The sequence below is a fragment of the Rhinoderma darwinii genome, chromosome 7, assembly GCF_050947455.1.
Source record: "Rhinoderma darwinii isolate aRhiDar2 chromosome 7, aRhiDar2.hap1, whole genome shotgun sequence".
NCBI lineage: Eukaryota > Metazoa > Chordata > Amphibia > Anura > Rhinodermatidae > Rhinoderma > Rhinoderma darwinii.
The window spans coordinates 21303951-21321085 of NC_134693.1; the positions used below are offsets into that span (position 1 = coordinate 21303951).

Here is a 17135-nt window from a genome sequence, read left to right on the forward strand (position 1 = left end):
TCTGCCCATCTCGCAGGCATGGCAGCGATTGGTCAAGGAACGCTCTGGGGTTCATCACATGACCTAGTAACAATTACTAGGGACGCTGGAGAAGTAGTCACCCCTCGCTTTGCTCTGAAGTCCTGAACTCTGCGTCTGAAATCGGGAGAACCCCCAATAAGACTGAGGTATTACTGTCTAGCTGGTATGCCTAGCAGGCTCGGGGATTGTGGGTGGCAAATGAGTGTTAGTTGGCAGGTTGTCGCATTTTCGAAATCTAAAACGAAGTTATTGAGTGGTAACCAATATGGCCGCCATTGTAGAGTTTGTCAGTGCAACCCAACTTTTCCTAAGGGGAAACCTGCCTATTTAAAGGGGATTTCCGTGTATTTTCATTGACATTATCCTTAGGCAGATTTGTTGCAGGAATTTCTGTGACTTTAATACATGTGAATGGGATTAGTAAAAAAAATCAATGCAGATGCTACTGAAGCAGCCCCATTCACGCCGTAGAAATTTCTGCAACAGATCTACCATGTGTGAACATACCCTTAAAAATCCTCAGGCTACATCTGGTTTGTATCCCTTTAATCTGGCATAAATGGGATGTGATAGATGCTGGATTATCAGAATTTCCGTATTAACAGACGGCTATAGACAAGTATATAAGTCTCACTTGTAAGAATCCGTTCTCTCTAAACCGTATTATTTATATGCCATAAATGTCTTATACATGCGGGTCCTAGTTCTGGGGCCCTCCGTTATCTCCTGAACTGGGGTCCCCAACACCCGTCTTGACCTATTGGACAGCCACCGCATCCAGGCGCAGCATGAGGGGTGGCCCGCTGGCTCTGCTGCTTCCATAACTCTAATAGGAATCAATGGTGAAAGCCGCGCACCTTTCTATTCGTTCCCCACCTGGATGCAGTGACTGTCCCACCAAGCGGAACAGGATCCCCCATTCCGGAGATAGGTACGGGTCCCAAAACTAAGAGCCGCATCTATCAGACAGTGATGTAATGATGGTGGTCGCAGGGGGTGCCCGCCCCAGATCCCCTCAGGCTACCATATCAGGGCCTGACAAAGGTCTGTGCATATAAGGTCCTGGCGCTGCCCGTGTCAGGACCTTGTATGTGCCATGGCTTGATGTGACAGCCTGAGGGAACCCGATTTCTTGGATAAAAGAAGAGAAACAGCGAGTAAATTCCTTTTTTTTTAAAAAATCTTTTAATGTTCTATCTGGGAGTGGGTGACATGGGTACGAGGCCTGGGTCTATCTTGTTACGCCCCAGCTATCAGACATTTATAAAAACAACCGTTGCACTTTACCAGTATCCAAGATGTAGGAAGGGTTGTAGCATTTCTCCTCCAGCTCCGACACTAAGGCTATGTTCACACAGCAAACCAAAAACGGCCGTAAAATACAGAGCGGTTTTCAATGCTTCTCATCCAGCCTGTCCTCCTGGGCTGACGCTTCATCCCATGTGACCGTTGCAACCAATCACAGGCTTCAGCGGTCACATGGGATGAAACGTCATCCCAGGGCTTCAGGACATTGGAGGGGCACGTTGCCATGGTAAGTACAGCTGTTTTTGTGGCGGTTTTTTATTGCAAGTTTTCCGCAGTGGACATTCCTGTGCGAAAAACTGCACCACAATTTGGTGCGTTTTTTCGGCCAGAATCCCCTGCAGGCAACGGGGCAGATACGCTGTGTACCTTTACGCATCATATACGCCCTGTGTGAACTTACACTAACAGGTTACAGGAATTCCTAGCGGGATTTATTTATATTTACAAAATCGGTTTAAATACGGCATATAACGATGTATAAAATCCACGCGGCACCCAGTTAAAAACAGTCGAGCTTCGCCAATATCGGCTTCTTCCGGAGCAGCATAAACCTGGGGACAGATTCCCTTTACTGTATACGGTAATGTTACCATTGGTTTCTATGGAGCCAAAATATGGCCAAAAGAGTTGTCCGTTTACTGTTTTCTATACTTATTTTTTTTTTTTAAAGAGGATGTGTCGGCTTTTCTGACATATCTGTTTGAGTAAACACTTGTATTTCCCATAATAAACATTTCTTTAACAACTTTTCTCAAAACTCTCCTTTTCCTCTGTTATTCCTCCTGGAAATGAATGAATAAATTAACAACTAGTAGCTACAATTACCCTTGTCAATGGGCTGTGTCCCTACTCACTCTGACACTGTTAGCACAGGTTTGACAGCGGATCCATTAATATGATCTGAATGTATACCTAACTTTTTTTTATTGGTTCTATTAAATGGAATCCTCAAAAAACCCTTTTATTCATACATTTGGTTCCTGATTATGGGTCGTACCATCCTTGCCCGCCTCACCGCTGTTCTTACACTTTTGTTCTGTGTCCCTGAGATATGTTATTTTCCTTGAGGGTGGCGCGGTTGTTATATCACATGTTAGACTATTATAAGCATATAACCACATCTCTGTGCCCGGTCTGTGATCTCTATTACAGATATAAATTAGTCTATTTTTCATTGTTTGCTCTGATTAAAATAAACACACAAGAGTCCCACATCAGCAATGCCCGCAGCGCTTACCAATGTGTGTCTTGGCTCTGGAAAGTTGTGGCCCCTCATATGACTTGGAGGATACAACTGAAAGGAACATTTAAAAAAACAATAAACCCAATGACTTAGCACTGAACCGCTTTTTCGTCTGTTATGTGTTAGGGTGTTCTTTATGGAGTCATCACACGATCGTCGCACTTCTTGTCTATTCTCGTAATATAAAATGTAATTTCATGGGGAAAAAAAGTTTTTCCATAAATGATAATGCTTTTTACTGAACACCATATTAAAATGTATATATAAACCACATAAAAAGTTGAGTAGCTTTGTAAATACATTACATTGATCCTGAGTTATATCCTGTATTATACTCCAGAGCTGCACTCACTATTCTGCTGGTGGAGTCACTGTGTACATACAATTCATTACTTATCCTGTACTGATCCTGAGTTACATCCTGTATTATACTCCAGAGCTGCACTCATTATTCTGCTGGTGGAGTCACTGTGTACATACATGACATTACTTATCCTGCACTGATCCTGAGTTACATCCTGTATTATACTCCAGAGCTGCACTCACTATTCTGCTGGTGGAGTTACTGTGTACATACAATTCATTACTTATCCTGTACTGATCCTGAGTTACATCCTGTATTATACTCCAGAGCTGCAATCACTATTCTGCTGGTGGAGTCACTGTGTACATACATTACATTACTTATCCTGTACTGATCCTGAGTTACATCCTGTATTATACTCCAGAGCTGCAATCACTATTCTGCTGGTGGAGTCACTGTCTACATACACTACATTACTTATCTTGTACTCATCCTGAGTTACACCTGTATTATAATCCAGAGCTGCACTCCCATATCTGCTGATTATTATTGGAGACAGTCAGCAAGCTTGTCATCAGACACACCACTAACAGCTTAGCTCATATAATGCTGTTGGATAGTTAGACCCCCCCCCCCCCCCCATCAGATAACTGTACATTGCCTAGTGTAAAGACAAACCACCAGAACAATTTCTTTGCAAATTAGCCAGCAAGGGGTTCTGGGAGATTTAAGCCTTGGCACTTGCAGAATTGTGAATGCAGCTCTGGAGTATAATACAGGCTGTAAATCTGGATCAGTGCAAGATAAGTAATGTACCAATAGTTAGTGAACATTTCTATTTGCCGGTGGATCCTGACCATTTCAACGGGATCTGCCATCATTCCAATGTCTTCGGATGCTGCCAGACAATGGGGTGAAAGAAGCATCCAACAGGGTGGGGTTTAACCCGTCCATCCTTTCCTTATCGTTCGAGATAAGCGTCACCCATTTTCTATCATCTAAAGTTATCACAACAAGAACTGTAATTATTGAAGGGGCATATACTAGTGCGTGTGTATATAGATAGATAGATAGATAGATAGATAGATAGATAGATAGATAGATAGATAGATAGATAGATAGATAACATAAAAAAACTGGGTAACTTTGAACACATTGCGTTTCTTATATTGGGCTACGTTCACAAGAAGCAGATTTGCTGCAGATTTTCTGTCTGGCTTTGCGGACAGGAAAACAACGGATAAAGATTTAAACAAATCTCATCCCCATGCTGCGGAAGTTTTCTTTGCAGAAAGTGACTTCATTGCAGATTTTTAAATCCACATCAAAGAAGAAATCTGCAAGTCCAAATATGTTTAAAATAAAAACCACTATACTCCCCTCCACTGGCGCTCCCATGGCAACGCTTCCCTGGTCCGCGGCCAATCTCTGTACACTTGGCCTCCATCTATGACATGTTGCTGCATCCAAACATAGGCTGCAGCGGTCACATGTGACGACACGTCATCGCTGGACGCCAAGTGTACGGAGACTGGCGTGGGAGCAGCAAAGTTATGTGACGTTGTATGTGACGCACCGCTGATGACGTTGAGTCCCGCGTCTCATATAAAGCCCCGATGCTGCTCGACGTCAGGACCTTGTCTGAGCCGCAGCATGGTGAGGGGAGACTACAATTTTTTTTATTTTATGTCTAATGTCGGCCACAGTTACGCTACGATTGTGCATTGACATTCGCCTCTTAATAAATGTGTCGCATCTTACCCTAACAAATACTTTATTAAGGCTGGTGTATGAAGCGCCAGTCTTATTAAATTTCCCCCAATGTTTTCAGATGCAATGTGTGAGTGAGGTGTGATGAATGTCACCACATGTTTGGAGGAACAGGCAGGAGACAAAGCGGCATACTTCTTTCCTGGCACCGCTGCCACTCTGCTCTAGATATTGGCCGAGGTCACAGCGGTCAGAAATTTCAGTGCATAGAATTCTTTCTACTCCTGATCTCAGTTCTGTTGCATAATCTCGATCAGCACATGACGAGGACAATGTCTCATTGATTTACAAAGTCTCATTGAGTCACTAATTCGTAACCAGCAGTAGGTTCTACACTGAGTTCTTGTATAAGAATGATATATTGGAAACCTGTAAAAAAAAAATAATATAGAAGTCACATACCCTGCCCATGGTCTGCCATCCATCAACAGAACCATCAGAGAACCTGAGGAGCACTAGTCCAATACAGAGACCCTGAGGAGCACTAGTCCAATACAGAGACCGTGAGGAGCACTAGTCCAATACAGAGACCGTGAGGAGCACTAGTCCAATACAGAGACCCTGAGGAGCACTAGTCCAATACAGAGAACCTGAGGAGCACTAGTCCAATACAGAGAACCTGAGGAGCACTAGTCCAATACAGAGAACCTGAGGAGCACTAGTCCAATGCAGAGACCCTGAGGAGCACTAGTCCAATGCAGAGACCCTGAGGAGCACTAGTCCAATGCAGAGACCCTGAGGAGCACTAGTCCAATGCAGAGACCCTGAGGAGCACTAGTCCAATGCAGAGACCCTGAGGAGCACTAGTCCAATGCAGAGACCCTGAGGAGCACTAGTCCAATGCAGAGACCCTGAGGAGCACTAGTCCAATGCAGAGACCCTGAGGAGCACTAGTCCAATGCAGAGACCCTGAGGAGCACTAGTCCAATGCAGAGACCCTGAGGAGCACTAGTCCAATGCAGAGACCCTGAGGAGCACTAGTCCAATGCAGAGACCCTGAGGAGCACTAGTCCAATGCAGAGACCCTGAGGAGCACTGGTCCAATGCAGAGACCCTGAGGAGCACTGGTCCAATGCAGAGACCCTGAGGAGCACTGGTCCAATGCAGAGACCCTGAGGAGCACTGGTCCAATGCAGAGACCCTGAGGAGCACTGGTCCAATGCAGAGACCCTGAGGAGCACTGGTCCAATGCAGAGACCCTGAGGAGCACTGGTCCAATGCAGAGACCCTGAGGAGCACTGGTCCAATACAGAGACCCTGAGGAGCACTGGTCCAATACAGAGACCCTGAGGAGCACTGGTCCAATACAGAGACCCTGAGGAGCACTGGTCCAATACAGAGACCCTGAGGAGCACTGGTCCAATACAGAGACCCTGAGGAGCACTGGTCCAATACAGAGACCCTGAGGAGCACTGGTCCAATACAGAGACCCTGAGGAGCACTGGTCCAATACAGAGACCCTGAGGAGCACTGGTCCAATACAGAGACCCTGAGGAGCACTGGTCCAATACAGAGACCCTGAGGAGCACTGGTCCAATACAGAGACCCTGAGGAGCACTGGTCCAATACAGGGACCCTGAGGAGCACTGGTCCAATACAGGGACCCTGAGGAGCACTGGTCCAATACAGGGACCCTGAGGAGCACTGGTCCAATACAGGGAACCTGAGGAGCACTGGTCCAATACAGAGACCCTGAGGAGCACTGGTCCAATACAGAGACCCTGAGGAGCACTGGTCCAATACAGAGACCCTGAGGAGCACTGGTCCAATACAGAGACCCTGAGGAGCACTGGTCCAATACAGAGACCCTGAGGAGCACTGGTCCAATACAGAGACCCTGAGGAGCACTGGTCCAATACAGAGACCCTGAGGAGCACTGGTCCAATACAGAGACCCTGAGGAGCACCGGTCCAATACAGAGACCCTGAGGAGCACCGGTCCAATACAGAGACCCTGAGGAGCACCGGTCCCCTACGGAGGAGCCGAGGAGCACTAGTCCTCTATGGAGAATCTGCATGCAGTCCTATATACATATTGATCGCCACTCCACTTTTCCGGAAATAGATCAAGGATAGTTGATTTTTTTTCACTTTCTAAAAAATGTTGCCAAAATAATAATAATAATAATAATAATAATAATAATAATAAGAAGAAGAATTAATTAAAAAAAATATTAAGAATTATTATTAATATTCTACAACTAACCTTCGCCCTATGTGGGTTTCATATAGAAGCTGTAGAAATATATTTTCTCTTGTCAGTTTCTGTGCAGCTGTAAAGCTGAGAAATATTTTCCATCCTCGACTTCCTAACATAATTATCGTGAGTCACTGCAATTCATAGTCTCGTGAACCTATGTGTAGAAATTTTTCCTTCCCTTTTCCCTTCCCTTGGTTGAACTTGATGGACATGTGTCTTTTTTCAGCCGTACTAACTATGTAACTATGTAACTATGTAACCTCGATGTTCAGCATCAACTCCAATCACCATATGTTTTACTCCTACTCTAGAGACAAATATCTGCCATATAATATCTCCCTTTATAAAGGTTATGCAATTATTTTCCTCTGCTTATTGCGGCATTTAACTAAATTTGCAAACTAGTTTAGTATTGTACAGTACAAATTATTTTATGTTATGTCATGTCTTCTATAGAAGAATATCTCGGAAACCTGTGACACCGCCAATTATTAATATAGATCATCATTTATAGGGCTGGGCTAGTTTTGGTTTTTCCCAAAAACAGTGCCACTCTTTTCCATGGTCTGTGTATGGTATTGCAGCTCGGCCCCATTCAAGTGAATGCTGCAATACAAGGCACAGCCCATGGACAAGAGTGGCGCTGTTTTTGGGAAAGAAAGCAGATACTTTTTTTTTTTTTCTAACGTTATAACACCCCTTTAATGACATACATCGACATCCATTCATTACAGCTGATTTCTAACCGTGTGCTCTCATATAGGTCTGACGTTACAAAGCACAAGTATAAGGGCTTGTCCACACGTAATGGAATTGCTGCAGAAAATTTCTGGGAGGCGGAGGCGTTTTTTGTTTTTTTTTTCCCGTGAGCGGTAAAAAACGCTCGCGGGAAAAAGAAGCGACATGCCCTATCGTTGGGCGTTTACGCCTCTGACCTCCCATTGAGATCAATGGAAGGCAGAGAAAGCGTATTTCGAGGCGTTTTTGACTGTGGCGCTCAAAGGGCGCGAGCGAAAAACGCCGCAAAAAACGCGGCAAACGGCGTGCAGGCAGATCAAAATCTGCCTCAAAATTCCAGAAGAAATTTCTGCCTTCAAAAAACTCTGTGTGAACTCAGTATGTCCCGCAAAAGTCTGAAGTTCTTACTACTGTTTAGAGACCAGCTGGTCACATGACCGCAGCTCCAGGAGCAGCAGCAACTCCACAGAGAAGACTGAGATGAGCTGCTATGTAAGTATAAGGGGATGGATTTGTTTAAGTGGTCTGTATTTAGGGGGTCTGGTGTGGTTACTGTATTTAGGGGGTCTGGTGTGGTTACTGTATTTGGGTTTGGTCTGTATTTAGGAAGTTTGGTGTCTGTATTAGTTTAAGGGGTCTGTATCACTTTTTACGGGTTTATGGTCTGTATATTTAGGGGTCTGTTAGTTTAAGAGGTCTGGGGTCAGTATTTAGGGGGTCTATATTAGTTTGACGTCTGGGGTCTGTATTAGTTTATGGGGTCTATTTAGAGGGCCTGTTCTAGGATCTATATTAGTTTAGGGGTCTTTATTTAGGGGTCAGTATTTAGGGGTCTGGTCTGGGTGTCTGTATTAGATTAGGGGGTCTGGTCTGGTGTCTGTATTACTTAAGGGGGTCTAGTCTGGGGTCTGTATTAAGGGAGTCAGGTTTGAGGTCATTATTAGTGTAGAGGGTCGGGTCTGGGGTCTGTATTTAGGGGTCCTGTCTAAGGTCTGTATTTATTTAGGGTGCTTGTTCTGGGGTCTGTATTTGTTTAGGGAGTCTGGTCTGGGGTCTGCAATAGTTTAGAACGTCTGGGTCTGTATGTATTCTAGGATCTAGCTTGGGGTCCGAATTTATTAGTCTGAGTAAAAGGGGTTGCCCGGGCACATCGATAGGTCATCAGTATAAAAAACGGTCTGTACCGAACACCCCTTTAATGTATGGGCCTGGTCCTTGGTGTCTAAATTTGTGTGTTTCTATAGAGGCTGGAAATGGCTGCAGAAGTGATGGGCAAAAATGTCTCATCAGGAGAAGTGGCCATAACGGTCTGCGTCAGATGGAGAAGAAAAGAAAACGACTCCCATCAGAGAAGACATCACCTGTGAGTCACTGGATCTATAGGGGATCCTGACATGTCTGTTGTAGGAAATCCTTGTATTCTACATATCTTTATGTACCCAGGACTAATAGTCAAATATGTGTTACCATTCCCATTGTCCAAGAGGAAGTGTGATATTGTCAGCGATTGTTGGAGACTGTCAGTATGTAGGGACACAGCCCTTTGACAAGGGGTATCGTAACACCCATTTGTCAATGCTTGCACAAAAAGGAGGTGTTCACTATGGACACGGCAGAGCGGTGGTGGGGAAGGGGGGGTCAAGTTTGGGGAACAGCCCAGGGCCTATGGTCTACTCAATCCGCCACTGATGACCGTACTACGGTTAAGGATTTAATAAGGCACACCTAGAGATGTATGGGGCTATAGTGTCCCTCCATATGCCTCCGATTTAATGCGGAGGGATTCAGAGGTATTTTATGATCATTTCCATATAAATCTAGTTGGAAAAAAAATCATGCCACGTTCCATCGGCTGCTGTATTACCGAGGTATTCTCCCTTTGAAACATTTGTTCTAGGAGAGAATATTTTTATAAAATGTCGCCATGCGGATGCACCATACAGCGGCGCACAGACTGCTCATAGTACAAAGCCTCCATACAGGCTCCGTGCTTGAGGCCTAACACTAATGACAGTGGAAACCTGATCTGCAGATAAACCCGTATTTATGAGCCATTGAAGCAGAAACGCACCTGATCGTGTGTGTGACTCGTAATCATGGGGCTCAGCTCGTGTACTGAGGTTCTAGTATTCAATAGGGCGCCGATGTATGTACCAGAAATGTACAAAATCCGAACGTAAAATGTGTAGGGAAGAGCATGCCCCCCCACGATAAACAAAATCACTGAATCATCCTCTTCTGTTATTCTTTTCAGCCATTACATCTGGTTTTGGGGCAAGCTGGGTGGCAACCAATATGGCCGCTATAACCACTGTCACAGGGAGTTCACACCCATCTTTTCTAGAGTCCTGAATGGCAAATAAGAGCAGTTTTAAAGTAAACACCCTCATACGACTGCATAGCGAAGCACACACATGTAGGAAATGTTTCACAGTGGGTCCGCCAAACCCTGCCTCATTTCTGGTTTTAGTCTTTGTTCCTCTTAGGGCATGGCCTCACGTGGCGGATTTCCTCCGCAACTGTCCGCATCAATGCCGCACAGAATCTGCGTTGCAGATTCTGTGGCGGATCTGCCCAAAATGTGCAGTAAATTGATGCGGACTGCGGGAAAAGTGCTTCCCTTCTCTCTATCAGTGCAGGATAGAGAGAAGGGACAGCACTTTCCCTAGTGAAAGTAAAAGAATTTCATACTTACCGGCCGTTGTCTTGGTGACGCGTCCCTCTTTCGGCATCCAGCCCGACCTCCCTGGATGACGCGGCAGTCCATGTGACCGCTGCAGCCTGTGCTTGGCCTGTGATTGGCTGCAGCCGTCACTTAGACTGAAACTTTATCCTGGGAAGTCGGACTGGAGACAGAAGCAGGGAGTTCTCGGTAAGTATGAACTTCTATTTTTTTACAGGTAGCTGTATATTGGGATCGGTAGTCACTGTCCAGGGTGCAGAAACAGTTACTGCCGATCGCTTAACTCTTTCAGCACCCTGGACAGTGACTATTTACTGACGACTCCTAGCAACGCTCCCGTAATTCCGGGAGCCCCATTGACTTCCTCAGTCTGGCTGTAGACCTAGAAATACATAGGTCCAGCCAGAATGAAGAAATGTCATGTCAAAAAAGCAAGACGCATCCGCACCACACACAACATGTGCATGACAGCTGCGGACTTCATTGCGGAATTTAGAATCTCCATTGAAGTCAATGGAGAAATTCCGCCATGAGTCCGCAACCAGTCCGCCACAACTCCGCAACATCCCTTGCATGCTGCGGACACCAAATTCCGCACCGCAGCCTATGCTCCGCAGCTGAATTTTACGCATCGTCTAAACGAACACTTCTAAATAGAAGTGGAAGTCAATGGAGAAACGGCTCCGCTGCGGATTAACGCTGCGGAGTGTCCGCAGCGGAATTCAAGTGAAATTCCGCCACGTGTGAACCCAGCCTTAGTATGATGTTTAGGCTTTGTTCACATCTGCACTAGTATTTCTTTTGCGTCATAGGAACAGAAAAACAATAAAAAATTAAGCGGCGGATCTGTCACATGATAGACCCCATTGGAGGCCAACAAACCCCTCGACTTTAATTGGTTCCGTCTGGTTTTCGTCATGATGTCTGATGTTTTATCGTAAAGATTAGCACAGCATGCGCTACTTTTTCTGTCATTTTTCACCTAATGGAGCCTCTGACGCAGGTTTCTATAAGGCCTTTTTCAGACAAACTTCGAATACGTCCACGTGACGGCCGTTAAAACAACGGACGTCACACGGACGCATGTATTTCATTGTGAAGGGTCTGTAGAAATATAGAACATGTCCTATTCTCTTCTGTTTTCACAGACCCCTCCATAGACTCAAGTCTGGAGATCCGTGAAAACGGGACCCGCACGGATGTTTTTCACGTCCGAGTTTCCCCATGTTGGTCTGAATAAGCCCTTAGGGTGTATTAAGATATTTTGTGATTTTGTGGTGTATTCAGATATTTTTGCTTAAGACTTGCAACCGCATCGAAAAATGTGTCAAATCGCGGTAGAGACGCATGCTGTTTTTTTCGTTTGTGGTTTTAACTGTACTTGAACCGCATTGGCGGAGTACAACCTAATAAATATAATCACGGTAGAGTCTAGAGTCGAAAGCACATGACACCAGACCTCAATTTAATATCAATCTTATTCACACACTCTAGATATGAATGTCACCTGTGAAATATTGGAAATATACAAGTTATAGAAGAGCTCCACCTTTTATTAACATTGGCAAATGTGAAATTCAGCATCTTTGTCATGTATCTTCATTACCTCTTTTGTGTTTTTCACTTCGTTTTCAGTTTTTCTTTGCAGTGAAAAAAATATATATATTTTGTCACCTGGAAACTGTCAACAAGCTGCTGACTGTTACATATGTATCTTTGTTTAGTGCTTTGAGTGTATAATGGGTTAATTGGTCTAATGGGCTCATTAACACATAAATACCCAATGAAATGATTAGGGTGTTTAATACATGTTTTTTAGCGATTTCCTCGATTAAACGAAGACGTGTGAGCTAAACCTTTGTTGCCATTTTTTTTGTTGTAACCGAGTCTCGGTCTTTCCTTTAAACCTTTGTTTCCTTTAGGCCCCACTTGTAATACTTGCTATGATAAGATCCATCAGCAACATCAACCTACTTGTTGATGGTTTCCAGGTAGTAACCCTGTACAGAGTAAAAACAAGCTGAAAAATAAGTCAAAACCGCAACAAAAAAAAGTGTTTAAGATATATTATAATATTAGATCTAGACATTAGAATTTTGTTGGTGGATCCTGCCTCACCTGAGGGCTGTTGTCTGAGCAAACACAGAGTAGATGGAGTGGAATTTATTCTTTATGCCCCAGAGGTAACCGGCAGCAACTTGTGATGGCCGACAGGTAAGTTACATATATGGACACATTTACATTTGTCTCCCATTGGAGGAAACAAGTGTCAGACATAATGGATTTTAGCCCATCTGATACTTTGTTTCCCTTTGAGATAAGCTGTTTCAGAGGTGCCCTGCAGCTGCTTATCTCCTTCTATTGATAGAAATATTATGCCCGTTCTGCGGAGGAAGTTTGGGAACACAACAGTTGTATGAACGATCATTCAGTTCGTAGCAATCTTATGTGTATGGACAGCTATACTGTATTAGGGCTCATGCACATGGCCATATTGTGGATCAGTTTTATACGAATCTGTAATATGGCATTTTGTGACCCCATATGTTAGGCCCTCTTTATGTCCCTATATATTAGTTAGGCCCCTATGTGTCCCCATAGAGAAGTTAGGCCACCTTTGTGCCCATAGAGAAGTTAGGCCCCTTTGTGCCCATAGAGAAGTTAGGCCCCCTTTGTGCCCATAGAGAAGTTAGGCCCCCTTTGTGCCCATAGAGAAGTTAGGCCCCGTTTATCCCCCATATAGAAGTTAGGCCCCCTTTGTGCCCCTATATATTAGTTAGGTCCCCTTTGTGCCCCTATATATTAGTTAGGCCCCCTTTGTGCCCCTATATATTAGTTAGGCCCCCTTCGTGCCCCTATATATTAGTTAGGCCCCCTTCGTGCCCCTATATATTAGTTAGGCCCCCTTCGTGCCCCTATATATTAGTTAGGCCCCCTTTGTGCCCCTATATTGTAGTTAGGCCCCCCTTTGTGCCCCGTATAGAATTCTGGTCCCCGTTTTTGCCCATACCCACTACGAGCTGATGGGTTCTGTAACTCCTGTGTCTCCTTTCTGTGACCTGGCGCAGTGACGTAATGTCCCTTGCAAACGTGAGCGGTCTCCGCCTCTGGTGGGCCAGTCCGCCGCTGCACCCGCCACCCTGTAAATCGAAACTGCAGCTCAGTAAAGCACCTGGCAACTGAGTGTGCCCCCCCCCCCCCCAAGAGTAGTGGGCCCTGGTACTTGCCCGGGTGCTGACGCCGGCCCTGACCCCAGTATACATTAGTATATAGATGCGACTGATAGTATCCAGGATGCCGTCATTGCAGGGGGTGAATTGTACTGATAATTTTGCTGCAAGAGTAACACCCCAAGTAGACTATGGAAATCACCCTTGGAAACGACAAGACTTTTCCACATCTCGAGTGGAATCTAGTAATAAATGATGAATGGCACAGATCAAGCAGTTCGTGTATTCCTACAGATTGCTTTCTGTGTTTTACAGACATGTCCACTAGAGATTCATCCAGATCTCCATCTCGAGCTTCCAGGGGATCCTCCCGAACATCAAAGAGTAAAGACAAGAAGACCGGAAGTGCAAAGAGGAAAGCCAAACACTCAGGTGACTCTTCTTACAAAAATATTGTTTCTGTTATATTAGAAAAAGACAGATATACGTCTGTGTCCCGGATGCTATGAAAGTCAATAAGTGTGACGTTTGTAACTTGGTTGTTCATCATGGCCACATTGATCAGTGACACAACACGAGTGCCTGCATGTAATGCATTGTCTGACCACATGGTGGAGATCAAACCTAAAAAGAACACCAGTTACCAGACCTATCATATCTCTCTAGACACGTGGAAACGACATATAACGTGAGACTGCGCTATGTGTAGAGTTGTGATGATTAACCCCCCTAATACCGAAGGTATTTTAAACCTTAATGACCAAGCAATTTTTTAAGTTTTTCCATCATTGCCTTCAGAGAGCTGTAACTTTTTTATTTTTCCGACGACATAGCTGTATAAGGACTATTTTTTTGCGGGACAAGTTGTATTTTTTAATAGCACCATTTAGGGGTACATATAATTTATTGATTAAAGGGGCTCTGTCACCAGTTTATAAGTGCCCTATATCCTACCTAATCTGATAGTCGCTGTAATGTAGATAAGAGTTTTTTTGTTTTTTTAAAAACGTTTATTTTTGACGGAGTTGTGACTATTTTTCGTTTTATGCTTTATTCTTCTAAATGCCCAACTGAGCGTTTTTTTTAACTTTTGAGCAAGAGGGCGTTGTAAAGAGAAGTGTATGACGCTGACCAATCAGCGTCATACACTTCTCTTCAGTCATGTTCAGCTGTACTCACAGCACAGCGTGATCTCGCGAGATCACGCTGTGCCGTCACTTACTCCCACATTAACTTTACCGGAGTGTCGGGAGAATGAAAACGCATCGCCTCCTGCCTCCTGGTCATTCTCCCTTTGTTAGGCCCCCAGGCTGTCATAGAAACCATCAGCACCCCGTGATGCACACGGGGTGCGAGAGGCAGCCCCCCCCCTCTAAAACCACTCCGATGCAGTGGTCGCTATTGAGCGCCGCATCTAAGGGGTTAAATATGATCGGAGAACACTGTTCGTGGTCTCCGATCGTTGTCCTGAAGCCTGATGCTATTAGCAACAGCCCGGGCTTCAGGAGCACCCCGCCCGATGCAGGAAAAGTTCTTCTGAAGTGCTGACGTGAAAAGGCGGCACTTCAGAGGAACTACCCCAAACGGCCGATGTAAAAAGACTATACGCTGGTCGTTAAGGGGTTAAGGCAGGTTTCAAAAACACCGCAGCCCGATGTTAGTTTACAGTCTTAGTGCAAAAAGAGAAAGTCTACATACACAGCAATTTTTGGAGCGTTTTTGGGGTCGATAGCGTTTTTAGCAAAATGCAGCATGCTTTACATGCAGCATTTTTCTCTATAGAACTTCAAAAACGCCAGGGGAAAAATGCATTAACAAAATAAAACGAAATTAATAATAGCCACAAAAATGCATACAAACAAATGCTATAAAATGTCAAAATGCCATGCTGTTTTTTTTATAACGCAGACAAAAATGTGTGTGCGAGGGAGGACGCACATAGCGGCTGCTGCACGGTCGAGGCGCAGCCGCACGCGGCCCAACACCACATTGACGTGATTTTACTGTAAATCTGCGTGGTTGTGGGTTTTGAATTCTTGTTACAATATGTCCATGGCGATGAGTATACATGCCCTAAAAGTAAAGCTGCAGATATACTGAAGATACTGAGCCTCAGGCCTCATTCACATGTGCACGTAGATTTCCTATGTTTTTATGCTAATACTGATATTCTCTACTAGAGGCGATACTTCTAGGGGGAATATTTTGTAACACTGCATCCGATGGAACATAGCATGACTTTATTTCTGTTGGATTCGGGAAGTATCTGTGAGAAACCATTTGTTTGATCGGATGCCGTGTTTGGTAGAATATGGGCTCATAGTCTGTCTGGGCCCTATAACGGCTCCATACAACTCGTACAACGCCGTAATACATCCGTGTGCAGAGGACTAGCTGCGTGGGCAATAATACAACTGCTTCTTTATTACTGGACATTATTACTGCTTGCACCATTTTACCGGGTATTGCCACTACATCTAGTATGTTACTACTGTGTGTTCCATATTGGAACAATATTCGTATTTCTAGGCATTATAGCCACATTTGCCATATTATTACACATAACCATAGCTTGGCATGTTTCTGGGTAGGACTTCCTTTTGTGGCTGTAATAACTAGAAATATTGTACCAGCCATAGCTGTGGTTATATTTTACATGCTACTGGTTATTACCACTTCCATTGCCCTATAACTGGTTTATCTGGCACAACACATGGCATTAAAAGTAATTGGACTGTATTACAGGGCACTACTGCATTATTTAGCATTACTTCTTACATGATAAACAAATCCATTGTCTCTCCTTTTGATCTGATTAATTATAATAATGGACGGTGGGATAAACTTACCTTTTGTTGTTACTTTTAGATAAAAAGCATGAAGATTCGGCAGCATCCACCAGCTCAGGCAAGTCACCCTAGGTTGTGATATTATTTTGGGACTGCACATTGAGCAGCGGCGAAGAGACCTGCTCTAGTCAATGAGGGGACCAAGTCTGTATAAATAATATTTAATTTACATTACTTCCAAATGCCTTATTCATTGTCCTCAACTTTAACCATGATGCTTTGCAGTGGGTACTGTGCGGGGTCATGGAAGGTACTGACCCTTCTTGAGAGATCCAACTGCTAGTGAGTCTTAGGCTACATTCAGACGAGCGTAGCTAAGCTTGGACGACGTGCGGGGTGCACTGTCACGGTTTCCCCATGGACTAGAGTCTATGGAGGGATGCGTGACACGCAGTAAAATAGGACATGTCCTATTTTTTCACGGACCATTCACACGCTCTGTTGAAGCAACGGTCATGTGAACGGCCCCATTGAAGTACATGAGTCCGTATGACGGCTGTCACATGGACTACATATACACTCGTCTGAATGAGCCCTTAAGGGCAATGCTCTCTCGGGAAAAGTACGCAAAAACTATTTTTCCAGGTAGCATTGCCCTAAAGACTCCCTACCAGCTGGATCTCTCAAAGAGAAACAGTACTTTCCAAGAGCTGCTACAAAGGCCTCTCACTCAGCCAACCAAAGACCTACTCTGTACTGATGAGGAGCTACAACTCCGAAACAGTGCTGTCTACAGATGTGTGTATCTGGTTAGGCTACTAACCCAAGTCATGTTTCAAGGCTCTATAAAGGGTCGGACATTGACTAACAGGATAGTCACCTATAGGCGGCACTAGAGGCAGTTTTCGTC

General features: G+C 44.5%; 1 protein-coding gene across 2 annotated transcripts in view; it reads left to right on the top strand.

Annotated features, from left to right (window-relative positions):
* The first annotated feature begins 40 nt into the window (after positions 1–40).
* The window catches only part of DNAI3 (dynein axonemal intermediate chain 3), a 62906-nt gene continuing 45811 nt past the window's right edge, over positions 41–17135 (top strand). The window contains exons 1-3 of one of the 2 annotated variants that reach the window (XM_075832947.1): positions 41–167; positions 13752–13868; positions 16305–16343. In XM_075832947.1, coding sequence (XP_075689062.1) covers positions 13754–13868; positions 16305–16343 — 154 coding nt within the window. In that variant the 5' untranslated portion in view covers positions 41–167; positions 13752–13753. The remainder of the gene's footprint in view (positions 168–13751; positions 13869–16304; positions 16344–17135) is intronic. The other variant, XM_075832946.1, reaches the window with a different exon arrangement.